This window comes from Dendronephthya gigantea, unplaced genomic scaffold (genome assembly GCF_004324835.1).
Source record: "Dendronephthya gigantea isolate DGI-Jeju-01 unplaced genomic scaffold, DenGig_1.0 000092F, whole genome shotgun sequence".
Classification (NCBI taxonomy): Eukaryota; Metazoa; Cnidaria; class Anthozoa; order Malacalcyonacea; family Nephtheidae; genus Dendronephthya; species Dendronephthya gigantea.
In genome coordinates this window covers 545,056-565,149 of record NW_021163102.1, presented here as the reverse complement: position 1 = coordinate 565,149, position 20,094 = coordinate 545,056, and the positions used below count along the sequence as shown (strand labels likewise).

At 37.8% G+C, this 20,094-nt stretch overlaps 1 protein-coding gene across 2 annotated transcripts; it reads left to right on the top strand.

Annotated features, from left to right (window-relative positions):
• Positions 1–3: 3 nt before the first annotated feature.
• On the top strand, positions 4–19,205 carry LOC114533556 (supervillin-like). 2 transcript variants are annotated; one of them, XM_028555088.1, is made up of 30 exons: positions 4–1,292; positions 3,571–3,646; positions 5,401–5,600; positions 6,173–8,514; positions 8,654–9,037; positions 9,193–9,477; positions 9,897–10,920; positions 11,393–11,648; positions 12,127–12,174; positions 12,291–12,405; positions 12,824–12,926; positions 13,124–13,291; positions 13,564–13,700; positions 13,781–13,931; positions 14,053–14,210; positions 14,438–14,797; positions 14,909–14,996; positions 15,202–15,354; positions 15,605–15,798; positions 15,979–16,055; positions 16,223–16,245; positions 16,363–16,438; positions 16,526–16,666; positions 16,764–16,882; positions 17,250–17,402; positions 17,727–17,888; positions 18,216–18,334; positions 18,464–18,522; positions 18,620–18,716; positions 18,838–19,205. In XM_028555088.1, the coding sequence occupies exons 3-30, from the start codon at positions 5,414–5,416 to the stop codon at positions 18,922–18,924; spliced, it is 7,266 nt and encodes a 2,421-aa protein (XP_028410889.1). In that variant the 5' UTR covers positions 4–1,292; positions 3,571–3,646; positions 5,401–5,413; the 3' UTR covers positions 18,925–19,205. The 2 variants fall into 2 exon arrangements, with proteins under 2 accessions (XP_028410889.1, XP_028410890.1); XM_028555089.1 differs by lacking the exon at positions 4–1,292 and adding an exon at positions 2,139–2,915.
• The last annotated feature ends 889 nt before the right edge of the window (positions 19,206–20,094 follow it).

The window sequence follows — 20,094 nt, the reverse complement described above, 5'->3', positions numbered from 1 at the left end:
TGAAAAACCAGAGCTGTAAACGATGCTATGAACATTAGGCTGTTAAATACTTCTATTTAATAAGCATGGATAGATCAGTTAAAAGCTAAAAGACTAAAAATTAGGATGACAATTTTGACAATTCTCTTCTAAATGTTTTAACCATAGCAGGTCACGCACAGATACAATTTAGCGTCTGTATATCTAGGCAATTAAAACACTCTCACACTTGCGAATGGTGCGTCATGATAATTAAAATATTGGCGTTCTTATTATTAGAAACCTTTTCGCAATGTTCATCATGACATTGAATAATGGTTCTTGTAAATATGTCAAAATTATCAGGCACATCACAGATGTGAGTGAACCGCGATAGTGGAATGCCGGGATGCGACGTCTTGGTACTCCAAATAATTCCCCATTTCAGTGATAATGCGGTCAACCGCGTACTTAAGGTCAGTGGCAGAGGAGCCCGTGGAGCTAAGAATATCCGGTACTCAAGGCATATGTTTTTAGCTACTAAGGTGTGACAAAATGGCACGATTCTGATCGTGGACGCATGAACACACGAAGGTGCGGGAGAGTTTTTCTCTGTCCGAGATCTACGCCGCTGTCTGCAGTAAAGGGCGTGGCAACCATGGGCATGGGGTTCGAATGATAAACGGATGGGTTCAGTCAATCGACTCTGTTTGAGTCATTTCAGTCAATCGGTTTATTCGTTCCTATGACAGTGCCAGTGTTCTCCATCTTTTATATCAGTCCGAATCAAGGTTTTTTTCTCATAATATATTTGACTGTCACAGCAATGAAAAATGGTAAGGGAGGAATTGTAGTTGATTGGTTAAATCGCGAGGCGTGGCGGAAAACGTTTGAGGGCGGAAGAGGAGATTCAGTCATTCAGGCCTTCGGAAATGCTCTGTGCGCTGTCATAGTCGAATATTCCTGAGAAGGTCATTCCAGTAAAAAGCAGAAGCAATTGTCTCATCACACAATGCTCTTGCATGAAATAAGTTCGTGTACAGTTTTCCACGCGTGGGCACGCCCGCGTGTTTATTTTTTTAACACAAAACTTCACGGTCTTCAGCGAGAATAAAATTGCCTGCAGTGTTGAGTGTTGTATTCAGTACATTTATTGCAGAACGATAGTGGTTTCTTTGCTGACATTTGACCCGTGTCTTAAAAAGGCTGTCTGCGGGCCCGCCACAAACATAGTACGCGAGTTTGGCATAAATATAACGTGAAAACCAACCAAACGAATCGCTTTCTTCCTATCGGGCGAGCGACAGGATCACCCTTTCAAATAAGTATACGAGGTAGGTTTATACGTCGTATTTTAAGTCTGCAGTGTTGTTTAATCTCACAGCTTGCCGTGAAAGTCTTCAATATATATCACAGTTTGTTGTATTGTGAAGGAGTTTAGGCTATATACTGTAATATTTATCGCTCGGCGTTAGTAATTTAATTCAAATTTAACGAGGATTGTGGCACGAACTATCCACCCGATAAATTTGTGTCAACATTTACTAAAACTTCTATATATATTAAATTAATTAAAGTTGTCATGATCTATAAAAGTATACCTACAATACGGTTTATAAACCGTGTTTATGAATTGACCAATATCTACTGTGACCGCAAATATCTAGACAATTTTTTAACGGCAAGATATGGGAGGTATTTATCATAATTTTTAAGCAATATAAAGCGGCATTTATTAAACAAGCTATTTACACTATTGTCTACGAATTCAGACGAGAAATATTATTTAATTTGTTTCCCGGATATATAAAGGTTCTTGTTCCTTTCAATAGAATTAGTTAAAAATGTTTGTTACTACATCTAATAAGGTATAGGGAGGTCTTGAAAGTTTAACTTACTTTTAGCAACATCGCGCGAAAATCGGATAGCCAGGGAAAAGCCATATGCGTTTCTCGCTGTGCTCAATTTGTTTACATCGATGGGGTGCGTTTTATGCCAGTAATCGCTACAAAGTAATGATTATTACATTCCATGCTTTCAAATTGTGCCTTAAAGAAACTTATTGACGCTTTCTAATTCCCTAAGAATGATTAAAAAAAGCATTTAGGAAAATTTTTAGGGCAGTTGTTTACCCAGGAAGCTGTTTGATATTACATTATATATTCCTTTATTAAACGGATTTGAACCGTAATCTGTCTTAGTCGAAGCAATAATAAAAACGGTGTTTGCCTTTGTGTAATTGTCAGGAAAGATTTACAAAAGAAATGGCTGCTCATATTCTTATATACGTTATTGTGATGACTTTAAAAAAAGGCACAGAAAAATCTCACGTGTTTGGAACAGGGAATTGAAAAATTTGTCTAGATTAAAAAAAACTGTTATTCTATTTTGTGTGCATCATCACATTCTGAGCATCATCATTTTCTGTGAAAATAGTCTGTCTTAGACCTATGCTACGCAATTTTGCCTTTTTTGGAGAGTACAAATATAGTTTACTAATATTCGTTTATTGTTGATGGAATTCACATAAATGTAACAAATTTAGAGTATAATATGATTATATATGTAACAAATTCCTATTATGATACTTATGATTTAATAATCGATTTCTGATTTGATGATGCGACTGTTCCTACTTTATATTAGCTACAGTATTTGCGATACTTCATCCGTATGTTTACATACGCTTGAGCAATGTTTTCTGTGACAATACTGAACGATATTGAAATGTGAGCGAAATAAAACATGTTAGTTCAAGTAACAATGGATTTGTTTTGCTAGAAATATTTTCTAATGCCTTTTTTCGGAGGTGTTCTGGTGATACAAGTAATATTGGCAATAGGCTGTTTTAAATCCTACTAGTGTTCATTAGTTAGATAGATCGGGATATCAACGAGACGACATCTTCAACGTCGGAGTTGTTGTCAGTGGTTGCTTATCAACTGAGAAATTTTCAAGTATGTGTGTTGTATAAATTATCTGTTGAGTGTTATAGTCTTGAATGAGGTAAAGATACTGATATAAAAAGCATTTGGGCTACTTTAGAGACAGTTCACTATGTGTAGGAGAAATAATACATAATACAGGTGAAATATGAGGTTATATCACTGCGCAGATATCCCCCTGTCAATATATTTGTATTGTACAGGTTTATCCCCAGCTGTGACATATTACCACTGAAGCAGTTAATTATTACCATGTAGTTCTTGTCCCATGCTATTAGGTTATAATCCATCAGATATTTGTGTACATAAGACAAGATTTTTCTGGTTATGTTTTTCAATACAGTAATTAGTTCACAGTAAGTAGCTGAGCTTGACCTGCTTTACTTTATTAGACAGATGTGCTGACCAGACCTTTTGTTTGCTTACCAGTTCTTGCTATCATAATAATTAAACTCTTTGTTATGCACTGTAGGTTTTGTTTCAAAAATGGTGATGTGTATGTGTTAATTAATATGTGTTGTAATTCTCTCATCTTTATAGCTTTATGATGACAGCAAAGTGCTAAATTTGTGGTGTATAAATATATTAATAATAGTGTATACTTTTTGCTGTTATTTTCAACATTGGCCAGCTTCAATCTACTAACAGCTAATCTTAATTTTTTCAGCTACTGGACAACACTTTGAATTTTGAAACTCTTATAATAATACATTGCTTTGGTTCTTGCACTGGCTTCCTTCCAGGTAAGAGTTGCTTTTAGCATACCTAGTAATATGTCAAAAGGAAGGACTCTTAAATCTTCTAATTTCTAAACTTCAAGGTTATGAGAAGCCCAGGGCCAATGGGTTTAAACACCAAATGTCCTGACTTTTATTGGGTACAGCATAGGTGCAATTTTTCCATCCCTTTTAATTTTAATAGTTAATAGAAAATCTTAAATCTTTTTGCATTTGAATTATACCAGGTCTGTGTTGCTAAATATCCTAAGCAATACAAATTTTGGGTATGGTTAGGCCAGCATGTCAGTATATTCCCATTAGGAAACTGAAAATGGAGATTTTTAAGTCATACAACATCCCGTCTCAGTTCTCAATAACAGTTTTTTTATATCAATCACTGTTTTGCATGCCAAATACTATGCAGAGGTATAGAAATGCAAAGATAGTTTGCTAGGCTATAAAGCACTATAAAGCAGAATTCTGCTTTTATCAGTTACTTAAAATAACAAAATTATAGACTAATTAATTCAAAAGGCCCTTTTTTAGCCTGTATTTAGCCTGTATGCATCACAAACACATGATGAAGTGTTGTATGTTAACATTACCAGTATTTTATCCATTTTGGGTTGCCAATTGTTTTAAAGGAACTAATTCACCCAGGAGGGGGTATATCAAGTTCCCCATAAACAACACAAAACATTTACTGAAACTTGAAGCTAGTGCAAAGGAATGCCCCTGCAGATTCAGCAGCAAAATAAATAATCCAATATCAAAATATAGTACGAAAACTCGCTTCCGCTATAAAAACTTTTCAGTATACAGCTGTACACTTTAAAAGAATCCCGTAGGTGGATTCCGAACATTCTTTGGAATTTCGTTAGGAATTGTATTGTTGATCAGTTACTTAAATTGAAAACAGTGCTGAAGTAATTTAATTTGTCTTCACGCTGGATCTGCCACTGATTGCACAAGCTACTTTTAAAATAAGCCCTGGGAAAATGAACATGAGCGCTTGTATTGCAGTAGAACCACTAGACTTAACACGAGCGTTTTCAGAATCCAGAAATAGCAATCGTTCAATGCATAGGTGAATGTCACAAGTTAAATACACAATCATACTTGGCTTGTCGTATTAACGCGGAAACAGGTCGAGTAGAATAACGTATAATAACCCCCAAATATGAACAGATTGATATCAAGCGGAATATTGGGTATCTGGCAGATCAATTGTGTAATTTGTGTTCAATTTTTATTCCCAAAACCGAAGTGGTTAAGCGCAAACGTATTCACACCTCACACGAATAATAACCATTATTATATATATAGATAAAAGCCTTAAAAAAGTATAAAATGCACTTTACGGCGTTTACGACTAACCGCCAACAGCAAACCGACTTTTCCGTCGCTGTGAAACTTTATATACAATTATAATTTGTAAATTGACTTTGTCTTTGACACACGTAAGAACAGAATATCGTCTTGAATTTCATGTCGTTTTAAAATGATGGATCACTGACGTATCCTGGATCCACAACTCAAATGGTATTAAATAAATCCGTGCAATTCCCATAAGACCAGAATTCTATTTCCTCATTAAGAAAAGTTTTAACTCTTTTAATACCCTTCTCAATTGATGGACCTTTTACATTCTAGTCTTTGTCCTACACCGAGGTAATTTTTGTTTCATCGAGGAATTTGACCCCACTGACCAGTCTAACCCCGTTATTGAAAAGTGTAGATGGACTGTAGAAAAAAGATTATATTTTCTGTGATCTTAGTTCATTTTAAAGTATGGATATTGAAACACTGCGCCTGGAACGAGAAGAGAAGAGGAGACAAAGGCGAGAACGTATTAGAAAGATCCTTGAGGATGATCCAACTTCGACAAGACGAACCAGAGAAGAAACAGACAGAACAACTGCTGCATCGAGAAGGCCGGCGAGAGAAAATACTTCTTCAAGTGCCTCTGACAGAACACGTTAGTATGCCTATGCGTTTCGTCTTGCTTGTTAACTGATAAACTTGTCTTTGGTCTTAGAACTTGCAAATGCAAGATAGTTTAACTCAAACATTGGTAGTAATTTCAACAATATCTCTTTAGTTTTAACCCGGTTTTCTACTATTGACATTTTAGTTTAGTTTCAAACCTCTCAACTGCGACAGAAGAATAAATTCGCCTCCGAAGTCTTCCTAGTGCCAGTGAAAATCCGGCCTTATGAGTCAGCGCGATTTTCGATTTTTCCACAAGATTTCTAATCACGTTTCTACATTTGGGATTATTATAATAAGCATGCTACTTACAAAATCAATTAACTTCTCAAGTTGCAAAGCTAAGTACTGAAGTATTGAACACAAACTCGCAATTTTTTGCAATCAGGAAGCGTGGCGTTCAAAATATTGCGAAACAACTTTGAGACTGGGATTTCTTTTGGGAAAGCTACTTTGGAAGATGTATATATTAAGTTCTTTCTTAAACCAGATTCTCAAACTTTCTGATATAAAAGCATAGTGCTATATTGATTACTCTCACACTTCTTTCCTCATTCTTAGGCTACTCTCGATCACACGGAGACGTTTCCGACGTAACTTCAACGCGGAGTACAAGAACGAGTAGACTAAGAGAAAATAATGCATATTCACACTCAACACGTAGCAGTACGAACACCTCAGAAGATACTACTACATCAAGAAGAACTACAACGACAAGAAAAAGGAGCGTGGAAGAAAGAACATCCACAGTTTCAGAAACAACACATACCCGATCGGAGAGAACGCCTCGCTCAAACCTAGCCTCGGAAGGGAGCTCTGCGCGGAGTGCTACGACGACAAGAGCCTCACGACTAGCGAATGACGCAGAAAGTGAAGATTCTGCTTTGAAGAGTACTCGTGCGAGACGAGAAGCAAGGAGAAAAAGGAATCAGGAACATGATGATACACAAAACAGGATCATCGCAGAGAACGGCGACGTAGACAAGGCCTCAAAGTCCGACATAGAAAATCGCCATAGAACCTTTGGGGATAAAAAGGGTACAGAAGATAATGATTTGCCAAAGGATTGCCAAGATGATGTCAAAGATTCAAGGGTTAATGAGGGTGAAAAAGATATTGATGATCAACAAGCTAAGAGGGATAGTGAGTATATTTCAAGTCGTAGTGATGGGCTTGGTAGACTAGAGGACGTTTCAGTTGAAGAAGGTAAAACTAATGAAAGAGAGGAGCCTGGAGAGAGCGCAAACACGGAAAAGGACTCGAAAAAAGACGCGTTGTTAGACGAAACTAAACTGACTGAAAATGGAGAACTGGATAAACTCGACGTTACTGAAAACGTGGTAGAAAAAGTTATTGAAGATCCTATAGTTGAGAATGGACAAGAAGAGGTTGAAAATACATCTTTGGAACGTAATGAAGCTGTTAAGACTGTCGATGATTTAGCCGCTGAAGATGAAATGAAGAATATGAGCGAGGAGAAAGATATTGATGAGGTTAGGAGTGTGGATGAACTAGAGTCGAATGATTCTGAAGTTAAAAATGTGGTAAATGCTAATGAAATGAAGAGCGAGGAGTTGAACGAGGATTATCAAACTTCAAATAATGAGCAGAGTGAACAAGCTGATGTTGATGAAAAACGTAGGATAGCTACTGAAGTGTTAGAAGAAAAAGGTGTACCTTCCACTGAGGGGCCTGAAATCAAAACAAAAAATAGCGAACAATTGTTAGAAGAAAAAGGTGTGCTTTCCACTGAGGGGCCTGAATCCGAAACAAAAAAGAGCGAACAGTTGTTGGAAGAAAAAGGTGTACCTTCCACTGAGGGGCTTGAATCCGAAACGAGAACGAGCGAACAATTGTTGGAAGAAAAATATGTGAATTCCAATGACGAACCTGAATCCGAAACGAGAAAAAGCGAACAATTGTTGGAAGAAACCCCATTGGAACCATTGGAACCATTGGAAACCATTCCAGTAGAGGCACTTCCTGACAATTCAATCGAGGCTAAGGAAAATGAAGAATCGATGGCAGATCAAGAACTTGTTGTCTTAGACGACGTTCCAGAAATACCATTGAATTTGGTGGATGAAAATAACGCAGTCAAATCCCCCACGGAAACGGATGCCGAGGCAAACGAGAATACGCTCTCCGAAGGATTGACTGAACTTACATCCAAGCAAGAAGGTACGCATTTAGAATCTATTGCAGATTGTATCACACGCGATTCCGCGGAAAAACCAAATGATAGCTCTGAAATCGCAAATGAACCAGAAAAAGCCGTGTCGCCAGATAGTCCGAGAAATACTAAATTCATCGCGAAATCTGACGAGACCGACGCGAAAGAAAGTCAGTTACGAACAAAGAGCAATGTTTCACGAACGAAAAGCGACAGTTATGACGCGAAAGATGATCGTTTGGGCGAGAGGACTGGTGTAGAAAGAGGTAGAAAGAAGAGTGCTGATTCAGGGATAAGGACCAGTGAGGGTGAAACAAAGATCGATAAGACTTCCCTAAAAAGTGATATAAGTACAGCAAAAACAGGGACAAAGGTCAAAAATGAAGACGCAAAGAATGTCAAAGCTGGAAAACTAAAAGTCGGTGATGGTTCTTGGCAGAAAAACGTTCGAAAAAAGAAAGGCGTTTCAGACTTTGACAGAGCAGTAGAGTTGAGAGTCTTGGGAAGAACGGGGAAAATAAAGAACAAAATGCTGAGTTGTGAAACAAGAGATGTTGAGAGTGCAGATCAATGGAAGAAAGAAGTGAAGAAAACGCCTCGAAAACATAAGTCGTTTGATGAAGAAACGGAGAAAGAGTTAAGAGAGCTGTCAAGAAAACGTGAGCTGAAGAATATTGTTCAATCTTGTGAGGTAAATGACCAAGAGAGTGCTGATGCATGGAAACGCGAGGTAAGTTTAGTTGAAATCATGTTGGTCTCTTTCCCCTTCTTTTGCCCTCATTATTTTTTCTATTAATTTACTACACATGCCAGGAACAAAACACCGAATTCTTCTCAACATTTGATATTCATCGTAAATATTACTTAAGGTTAAAAAAGGTCCAAAGAAACACAAATCACTGGATGAAGACGCTGAAAGCGAACTACGAGAAATCTCCAAGTCAAACATACTGAAAAGCCGTATCAAGGAATGCGAAGAAAAAGACAAGGAAAGTGCGGAAGCATGGAAGAAGGAAGTTAAGAAGGAAGGAAAGCCAAAGGATGCCGAAAATGAAACGGAGGTTTCCGAAGACCTAAAAGAGCTGTCTGGAAGTGGTCGTCTAAAAGATTTGATATCATCTTGCGCTGAACGTGATGCGCAAAAGGAGAAGTCGTGGGAAAGTGCCAAACAGGAAGTGAAATCTGCTGATGAAGAAGCAGAGTTGCAAGAACTGGCAAGCCTGAGTGAAACAAAGAGTAAGATTATTCAACAGGTGAGTCTTTTGGGTGGTGATTATGTCTGTTAGTACCTTGGATTCTTGTCGTGGTCTTATTAGCAAATTATTGCGAAAAGCTTTTTGTTCACGAGAGTTTTGCTGATCTAAACAATTATCCCAAAGTTCACCTTCTTGTTTAATGGTTTTAACAGTACGAAGAACGTGACAAAGAAAGTGCAGAATCAGGAAAGAAGAAGATTAAAACTGGTGAAGGAACTAGATCATTTGACGAGACGACAGATGAAGAGCTGTTGGAAATATCTAAAACTGTGGACGTTAAGACGAGGATTCAGTTAACACACGAAGAACAGACTAAACCACGGGAAATTGTGAAGCAAAATGATTTACTGGAAGATGAGGAGTTAAAAGAAATCAACTTGAAAGGAAGACTTGAAGCGTTTAAGCAAGAAACTGAAAAACATGTCGCGGAAAATAAGGTAATTTAAGTGTAGTTTGTAGTTTTTTGCAACTCTATACGATATTATAAAAGCCCCTATTCGGCAAAGCAACACGTGTTTTCAGAAAAAATCAAGAAGGATCTGACCGAAGCAGATCTGACGACTGACGAGGAAGGACTTTACGTTGTTTTTCTTTTGTTTGTATTATAATTATCAGATAAAATGCTGGAGTGTTTAGAAAATGTTTTTGTCCTAATCCGGTAGATCTCTTGAGTAGTAACTTTGGAAAATGATGTTTCTCTTCTGACTTTTAAAGAAAGGATATTTTTTTGATATTCTTGGCTGAAGGGAGAGGGTTTATTCGAAGGTTTATGATGGACGATAAGACGGTTGTCTTAAAATAGAAACTTCCTCTAAATCATGACAGAGATAGCTCAGACCTTCATTTAATTTTACAGGATAGAAAGACACCAAGTAAAGTATCAAAACCGGCTGGTGGTAGAGTATCTCCAAGCAAGGGGACAACTGATGGTAGAATCTCGCCCAACAAGGATGTCACTAAACAAGGAAGGACTTCACCTACAAAGGGGGAAACTGGACGAATATCACCTAAAAAAGGGGATAGTGATAGAACATCGCCAACTAAAGATCGTCCTAGATCCACAAGTGGTAGAGTATCACCAAGTAAAGATAAAACCAGTGGCCGCGTCTCGCCTACAAAAGACCGTAGTAAGACAATGGATGATACAAGTAGTTCATCAAGTACAAGAAAGGATAAGACGAGGTCATCCTCGACTGTAGGGGATACTGTTGGTCGGGTTTCGCCTAGTAAAGATCGTGGTAGGATATCACCCACGAGAGGGGATAACGGACGAGGTAAGGAGACAACACCAACTGGAAGAACTTCGCCCACAAAACGGGATGGTAGAAAAATTGAAACACCCTCGACTAAGCGCGATGCCAAAGGACGTATATCACCGTCAAAAGATATAAATACGTCAGGACAAACTAAGCTTGACAGCATTCGAGCAAATCTCATGGATGGTGGGAAGAATAAAATTAAACCCAAACGGGAAAGTTTGGACAGGGTTTCTAAATCAACCTCTATTAAGGACAAAATTGCCGCCTGCAAAGAAAGAGATGAAACAGCACCACGAACAATTACTCTTCCGAAAACCGTTCCGAAAGCGAAAGCGAAATCCGGGCCTGATAAGAATACCCTAAATGAGGGCAATGATAAGGCAGAGGCAGGTGAGAATGAAAGTAAGGTACCTGTTAATCGACAAGCCGAACAGTTTATGACTATCGAGGAGGAAATGCAAGGTGCAAGCATTAAAGGAGCATTATCGTTTTGGAAAGAGCCTGGGGCCGAGACGAAAGTTAACGCCCCGGATGATGACGAGAATACAACAGCAGGGCGCGATAGTCCTCCAAAGGATATCGAGAAACCTCCCCCTGTGATCCTGAGCAATGTCAAACAAGGTAATTGATAGTTAGTGTCCAGAATAAATAGTATACTTATCAAGCCAGGTAAGCAGGTAGGTGGTTGTAAGGAGATGAGCAAAGAAGGAATATGTCAATTATTTGTCATTATTAGGCGAGTTTATCTGCAAATATTAACTTCTCATACTCATTTGACCTCGCCGCTCTGCTGGTAACGCATTAAACTTCTGGGGCCGGTTGTATGAAAGCCGGTTAGCGATATCCACCGGATAGTGATTTTTTTAACCGTTTTAAAAATGCTCGAAAAGCGATAAAATTTTATCTTAAGAATCAACAATTATTAAAGAGGTTCCTTGATTTAGGAATACTAAGATTTAATCAAAGTTATAGCAAACAACGAGCACTAAAAAAAAACACTATTCGGTGCATAGCGCTAGCGATCCAGCCTTCGTACAACCGGCCCCTGGTTCTGTTGCTTCCATTCTAGAGTAACTTTCTGATTTCTCCGCAGGTTGGCAGAAAAGAACAAGAAAATTAAATGTAGCTGAATTCATCAAGGAATTACTACATTCCAATTGCAAACGACGAGAACTGAAAGATATTCAGGACATCAAGTCTGAAACGAAAAAATATCTGGCAGGAGGCATGCATGCGGAGGAGACTAGGGCAAGTACTGAGAAGACGGATATTGAAGATAAGGAGGGAGTGAAGGTTCAGTTGGAAAAAGAAGAGACTACCAAGAAAGATGTTGGAACAACTGATAAAACGTAATACATAAGAATGGTATATTCCAATTTTATATCCATTACAATAGACCCGCTTTATGCAGTTAATGATCCCATTGCACAGAAGCACCATAACCAAGTCGTAATGTCAAAGGCCTTGTCGCGTCCAATGCACGAATGAAATTGATTAGCTAAAAAACATTGCGTTGAGACTTGAAAAAAAATCATACTCGACATGCCAATAGTTCAGTGGTTTAAAATATGCCTACCGATGCAATAAGCAGTTTTTTGCAAAACATACATACCAATCTTCTACTTTTTTTGCATATATACTAAAAGTTTATTTTGAATGCGACAAAATGTAAACTTTATCCATCTACGTACCGTGTACTGTTGATATATATGCATGTTTGGTATATATTGATTGATACACATATTCAACAAATCCCATCTACATGCTCTGTGCAATGGCGGGATTACAGTAAATGTGAAACTAAAATCAGTGTCTGTTTAATCTCAGGGCTGAATTCTCGTTTGATGACGTGGTCAATCCCAACGAAGTTAAACAGTAAGTTCTTCGAAATCTACTTCAACGAGCAAATAGAATTAGGTCGACCAAGGTAGAAGTGAATATGCAGCTCCTTATTTAGTATGCCATACCTTGAAATTTTCTTTTTAATTTAGACTGCGTGATTTTTCAAACTTTCGTCGTCAAGTGCGGCCGGCAAACAGACGAGCAGCCAAATCAAATCCTGTCAGAAAACTTCAGCAACGTGAAGATTTAAAAACTGGAACTGAGGTGAGTTTGGGGACACTTCCATTGCGAAGTAAAAATGGTGGGATAATTTGCATGCCGTAGCTTATAGACGTCTTTCAAGTGCTGGGTTCATGTCTTCCTAACATATCGTTTTCGTAGCCCGCACGATCAGGGCTGTCATTAAACGATCTCAAAATACACCTTCTGTTTGTAAAATTCAGTGCACCTTAAAAGATACAAACTTTACTACGAAAATACATCCATCGCTAACAACTAACCATACATCATCTGACATCAACGCAACATTAATCAGGGTGCGGGGAAAAGAGGGATGAATATCATGCATTGAGGAAAAGCTTAACATTTCAGAGATTCAGGAACTACTCGACCATAATATATTTTGTCAAAGTTTGCTTCTTTCTAATTTATCTCGTTTAAATTTAATTTTTTTCTCCTAAAGTCGTTCAATGACGTGGATGATGAAGATGAAGATGAAGAAGACGCACCACTTAAACCAACTGCGTTTGGAAGACTGGGTCGGGCTATTGAACCAGGAGATCGCCGTAAGATCATAATTTTTGATAGCAAAGTGCATCTAGTAACTATAAAATTAAGTTGAAAATTGAACAGCAAAGTTATAGAGAATTCTTCATGGGAACTCTCTAAAGTTTGATAAGTATAGGATACCAAAAGTAAATTATAGGACGGTGAGCAAACATGCACAGGCTGATTTTTCAAAGTCAATGTATATTTGTTTTAGAATCGAAAGACTTGAATAAGTTTGCTGCGGATGCCTTAGCAGGATTGTCAGCAAAAGAAGATGTTTCAAAGATAACACTGAAGAAAACGTCGAAGTCGAAAGCTGGCGTCAGTCAGGAGAAGGGTGAACACGATGGCACAGCACCTGTCATGCTCTTGCAAGTGAAAGGTAAAGCACTCTCTTGTAATGATGCCAACCCAGCAGCCTTAGTTTCATTAATACACAACCTTCATCCTCATTCATGAAAGCATACTTAGGAATAGCAGTCGTTGGCCTCGTTCTCGCGTTTCGTGCATATTAAAGTCAAGGACGTATAGTTGTTATTAGCCTACCCCCTCCCTCCGCAGGGCTTTTTTCTGAGCCTAAAACTAGTAATTAAATTGGAAACGAGATACGATTTATTCATTTCTTCAAACTTGTATTCATTACATCCATTACAGGTCATCGCCACATGCAAACACGCTTAGTCGAACCCAGCGTGGACTCGTTAAACTCGACAGATTCTTTCGTACTGGTCACAGATAAATATCTTCATGTCTGGAATGGAAAAGATTCCAATGTTATGAAAAAATCAAAGGTATGATAAATACAATCGACGTTTCAAGGTCGTTATATTATGTTCTTTTTTATTAAGCTGGCAGTCTACATATTTTGCAGGCATCAGAGCTGTCAAACAAAATACTTCAGTATAAGCTGTTAAACTGCAATGCTACTGTGGTCACCATTATCAAAGATGGCGGAGTGAATGTTGGGACTGGTTTAACGAGAACATTTTGGAATATTTTAGGCGGCAAAAAGAATGTGAAAGGTTTGTAGAACCCTGCAGGTGGCCTCCAAAAAATTCAGGTTTCTGTGTACACCACTTCAATGTAGAACAGAGGCTTTCGCAAGATATTGAATTCGAGCAATTTTGTACCACCTTTTTGTAGGCAGCAAAGAAGTACCCAAAGATAGCGAGTATGAAAAAGCAGTTGTCTCCAGCAACGTTGTTTATGCCGTAGACACGAGTAATGACACGGTCAAATTGAAAAAAATGCCTGAATATTGTGGGAAAATACCGAAGATAAATATGCTTGATTCCAACAAGGTAAAATCCTGACCGTATTCTAGACATATTTAGCATTTCTGCTCAAACTATTCTCCCTTCAGCTAAGTAGGAACCGTGCGTAATTCAACTATAATCCGTTACAAATCATGAACTTTGGTTAGTTTGTACCAATAAAGATGGCGTCACGAACACGGCGTAAAACCGCCTTGCATGGTTGGGTCATTTGATGCATAAATAGATGTCTATTGTACTTTTATATGCTGTAGGCATTCGTGTTTGACTTTGGTACTGAAGTCTACGCCTGGCTTGGTCGTACTTGCGACAAAGCTACCAGAACCAAGGCAGTGGACCTAGCCCAAGAAATTTACAAAGCTGCTTTTGAAGTTCACAACTCGCTAAATCCAATCACTCCAAATACGCCGACGGATGACGATAAATCTCGACAGCTCAAACGACCATCATGGGCTTTGTTCGGCCGAATGACTGAGCGTGCTGAGACCATATTATTTGAGCAAAAGTTCCTAGATTGGCCAGATGTCGCAATGAAGATTAAGTTAGACAAAGAGAAAGATTTACTGAATAAAAATCTCAGTAAAGGATATGCAAAGAGAATTGCAAAAATAGAGGTGAGAATTTTCTGTAAAAAGCATGAATAGGTGTTTCACAACCGAACAGAATGGGTCGAGAATAAAGCTTGCACATGCTCAACTATGTAATCTGTCGTTTTTAATTTACAGAAATCAGAGTATCAGGCAGTAGAACTGGTTCCATATGATGGTGCAAAGATGGGAGAAGAACCTCCCCCAGTCAAATTGATCCTAGAAGGTAAACGATTAAATGCGTTAATGCTGCGACCGCGACACTGAACCCAGTATTGACAGACGACACTGCACCCTGTACTAACCGAGCACAGTGAACCGTTTACTTGCTGGCTCGCGCGAGTTCAGCAGTTAGACTGACAGACCGATCTCCCATCTCTATTGTTAATAATTTTTGAAAATGTCATTGATGGTGATATTTTGCTCTGTAGGAGTGAATGTTGGTCGTGGCCGAGGAAGTTATGATGAAATTGAGAGGCGAGGTCTTAGTGTGACTACAAATTCTGTCACAGTCTATCACAGTTCTGAGAAAGAATCACGACAACTCGAGGAGAAAGAATGGGGTCACTTCTACTCTGCGGAAAGTGAGTAAACGCGTTTAAGAAGAATAAAGAAACGTTAGCAAATGTCGAAAGAAATCCTTGGAAAATTAGAACTAATACACGAAAAAAAATTGGTGCACAATTAGAAATTGGAGTATTTCTTCATTTCAGTCATTCTATGATTAATGTTTCTCGGCCTCACTCCTTTGTACTCGCCCGGACAATCACGATTGAGGCCATGGCATTTTGGAGTCTTCCCATTAAAATGTTAACATCTTTCAATTCCGTTTAGGTTATGTTATCAGATGGAGTTACTCGGTAAAAGCATCGGGTATTCGTTCATTGAAGGGTGGAGAATCAAAAAGAGATACAACTGGACGTGATCAGATTGCTTATTTCTTCTGGCATGGTAGGGACTGCTCCGCGAGTGGCAAGGGAACATCAGCTCTGGCTACCATCGAGTTGGATTCGGATAAAAGTCCTCAGGTAGGATCCTGTGGGTGGGGGTAAAGCGTTAGTTTTATTGACATTTCGAGAGCAGTGTCCAGGACGCTCAGAGAGTGATGGAAAGTTGAATAAGACGATAGTACTGATTAAATAGACTAAAGACGACTGGGGACGAGACGGCAAGTAATAAATTAACATTATGCAACAATTTATATTTAGATTATGGTTGATGAAGGACTCGAGTCTGCGTGTTTTCTTAATATGTTTGATGGTCAGATGATAGTTCATCATGGCAAGTAAGTATGGGTAGTTTAATTAGGTAAAAAGTATCGTGTTGAAATAAATACTATAAATGAATCTATCGCAATGAATGGCAAAACACTTTCTTACTGGAACTCTAATCATTTCAAGTATTCGTTTGAAACATGATTGCTTAATTTCTAATACTTGTACTATTTTTCAGACTAGACGAAGCCAAGTCAATAGGTAAGCATAGGACTGAATGCAGAAATATATTTATCCACACGTAAATAAGAACGTATGTCTGACTACGTTTTTGTGATTTTTTTTGCATTATATCAATCTGTGCCATATTAATTTCAGATGAAGATAACGTTTTTATGTACTGTGTACATCACGAGGACGAAAGAGAAATCTCTTTAACTCAAATTGAAGCCAGGTATGGAAAGACAGAAAAGTGTATGGTACACTAAGGTAGAAAATATTATATTTACGAATTATGACATTTATACTTTCGTGTGTATAGATCTTCGAATCTAAGATCCCGTTCATCTTTCGTTGTTGTGGTTATTGATGAAGCAATCGGTGTTTGTGTTTGGCATGGTGCTAAGTCAACTAAAGAGAAAAAGCAAGGTGCCTTAAGAGGCGCCAAGAGATTGGCAACTTGGTAAAGTTCTGACTGTTCTGTTGATTATTATTACAGTTAATAACTGAGATCAGTGGTAGAAGAGCGAACCAATGAACAAGGTTATAATTACTTTCAGGTTTCAGAGTATTTTTGAGATAAAGAAAGTGGACATAGTTGAACTGGAAGAAGGACACGAGGAAAACCTTTTCTGGATGGCCTTGGATGGCAAGGCTGACTATGGATCTTTGCAAGGTGGTAAGTTCAGTATTACAGCTTTACTCAATCCTAGAATCTTCACATATCTTTAATTTAAACTGTACCAGGTTTTCAGATTAAATCTGTTAATCACGTCGCGATTGTTTAGTATTTTCATGTGACGTCATATTCTATCATATTACGTAGTTTACTGCTGCTTTAGGGGACGAACTTATTTTTTCCCTGTTTTTTGGGACTGTCCTCTATCTCCATCGTAGCAATTTAAGTACAGAAGCATTGAAATATGTCATTTAATATGCACTATTCCTAAAAATCAACCGGCCAACATGGCGACATATATGGAGCAAATCTAATGTTGAATTCTACAAAAAAAAACAGTGAAAACAAAAACTACTTCTCTTTACAGTAACCACCAAATGCGACAACCGTGTGAGGTTATTCACATTCCTTAGTACTGAAGGACCATTTCTTGCGAGAGAGATTCTCAATTCAACACGAGGCGAACACGTGTCACCATATCCTTTCAGACAGGCAAATATTTATGACGCAACACAACCAGGTACCGTTTTGTGTGATCATTTTTGTTTTTCCGGCGAGCTGTGTGCTTTATCTCCGTGCTTCATTCGATAAAAAAGTTATAATAAAAACGTTTTCAAACAAAGAGATGCAGATTATTTAGACACTTGTCAGTCCCTATTAATGTACGACTGGGTCATAGACTAAGTAAGCCCGCAAATGTATTATAATTTGAAAAATTATTTCTTAGTTGAAAAATATTGAGACTACATATAAGCATTCAAATTGTATATCAATAGATTAGGCTATTGTATGACCATCATTGCTTTTCAAATGCACATTTAATTATTGCCTGATATTTTTGCAGCATTATTCCTTGTGGATGTTGTTCACGAGATGTATCTTTGGCAAGGCTGGTGGCCAGGTAATCCTGAAGAATCTGAGTCTGCAACCACGACAGGATCAGCAGAGTTTCGGTGGCACAGAGATAGAAAACTGGCCATGCAGAGTGTGCAATCTTATGCTGATTGTAAGTGTCTTTCACTCTATGAATGGAGGAAATCAAACATGAGCGAACATAAATATAATTACTCTTTGTATTTTGACTCCGCGGATGCAATTTTCCATGCAGAATCAGTAGCAAGATATTCTTGACAGGGCTGGGATCACAAAGTTGAACAGAACTTTTATCATGCACACTTCTTTTTCTCACCAAATTGTATGCAAGACCTCGAAATTTTATCTATTCCTTAAATATACAAATATGTGAAGAATAATGATATTCCTATAAATAATAAGGTATTTGTATAAGGTATATGTTTTGATAAGGTATTTTAAACTTCTCTTTCTACTTTAGCTGTGGGTCGTCAAATGTCTAAAGCATATGTGGTCAATGCTGGTTTAGAACCAATTGAATTTCGTGCACTCTTTCCATTCTGGGAAGATCATCCTGACGTTACGAGAATTAATTTTGAGGTAAGAAATCCTACTATCATACCTATCAATATCCATTGTTTGAATTGCACTCGAAGCGACAAAAAATGCGGCGTATTAACTAGGCTTAATAGAACTATTGTCGATTGAAAATGTTTTTCTTTTTTCAAGAGTGGAAAAGTAGATGGTAAAAAGGAATCCATGACTGAACTTCTTGCAAAGTTATCTAGGTATAACTCTTATCTTTATCCTCAATGCTAATTTAGGCAAAGTACGAATTTCTTCAGTATCCGTTATTAATTTCCACATCGCACTGTCTTGTTGTAGGGACCGTTATACATTGGCTGAACTGTTAGTTCGACCTTTACCGGAGGGCGTTGACCCTTTAAAAATGGAGATGTACTTATCTGATGAGGAATTTCAGGTTCCTTTTAAATATTTTTATACTCATTTCAAGTATATCCGTAGCTTGCAAGTCAATCTTCTGTCTTATAGTGCCACTTCACTGGCATACGTTAATCTGATATTGTTCTTCTTGATTTTAGGATGTATTTAGTATGAACAAAGATGAATTTAATAAATTACCGAAATGGAAGAAACTTGACCAACGAAAAAAGGCTGGTCTGTTCTAATTGTGAATAAATGAATCTTGGGCCCCAGCTTGGACGTTCAGGAGTCGTGTTTGTCACGAGTCGTATTGGTGTTTTTCAATGTACATATTATCTATAGGAAGGAATTGTTTAAGTTGTTTTTATCAAGATCATGCTGGGCTTAGATTTTACTGAAGTCATCTGGATTTTCGTTTACATAGAATTTTTTATGGTAAACCATGAAGTGTGGGTAATTGTATAATATAATATATAATATAGATGATGTAAATGTTTTAAATGAAAGATTTAGAATTTTATATATGTAGGAATACTTGTCATAAGAAAATAAAATGTGAATTATACCATGGTACTAACATGATCACTATCACTTGCATTCGCCGTTGAGCCGATATTGTTATATGTACGTAATGGCAATCTACGCATGCGCATGCCATGATCTATAGCGCTGGTAAGAAGCAGAGCTTTTTATATTTTGGAATATTGAATGAATGAATAAATATTTCATAGAAAATATAAAAGATTTTGAGTTGATACAAGACTATGAAAAGCTATCTTCGACGCTCTAGAACAAGTTGAATGTCTATTGTTGGTGTTAAACAAAATTGGCTACTTCCTTGATCGCCGACAATAGATCGTAGAACATTGCCAATGAGTTATGGCCGGTTTCTGATCATTTACCGACAGCCGGCAATGTATTATTGGCCGGCCTTAGAGCACTCTAGTGCACCTCGAACAAAAGAGAATCCTAATTCTTTGGACAAGGGTGAACTAGGGGCGCTTTCCATTAAGCGGCCAAAATGGTCAGACCGGTCATATTTTGGATTGAAATAGAGTATTTCTTTGAAAATATAGTGGTGAATATGCATTTTTCGTACTAGGCGGATGTAAATATCGAAATACTTGAATGTAGATTTCTTAAAACACTCAAATATACCAGTAATCTGTCTGTATACTGAAACACAACTGGACCGATCTGCCGGCCAGGCATTATAATACGGAATTTTTACAAGGACACACATTGTCTTTGGGTTCAATAATCACTTAATCTTGGAAATTACAACGTGAAATTGCAACGCATGCAAGCATATAAAAAAGAGCATAGCCATGCAAAGCACGGTCCGTCAGTCCCTAGCCTTTTTTAATAATATAATATAAGCGTTTTCATATACTTTATAATAGAAACAATAATTA

Excerpts from the sequence above, each read along its gene's own strand:
- LOC114533556 (XM_028555088.1), top strand. The coding sequence starts at position 5,414 with ATGGATATTGAAACACTGCGCCTGGAACGAGAAGAGAAGAGGAGACAA. Across the intron at positions 9,478-9,896 it reads AACATGTCGCGGAAAATAAG|GATAGAAAGACACCAAGTAA; the intron begins GTAATTTAAGTG and ends TTAATTTTACAG. Across the intron at positions 17,889-18,215 it reads TGTGCAATCTTATGCTGATT|CTGTGGGTCGTCAAATGTCT; the intron begins GTAAGTGTCTTT and ends TTTCTACTTTAG.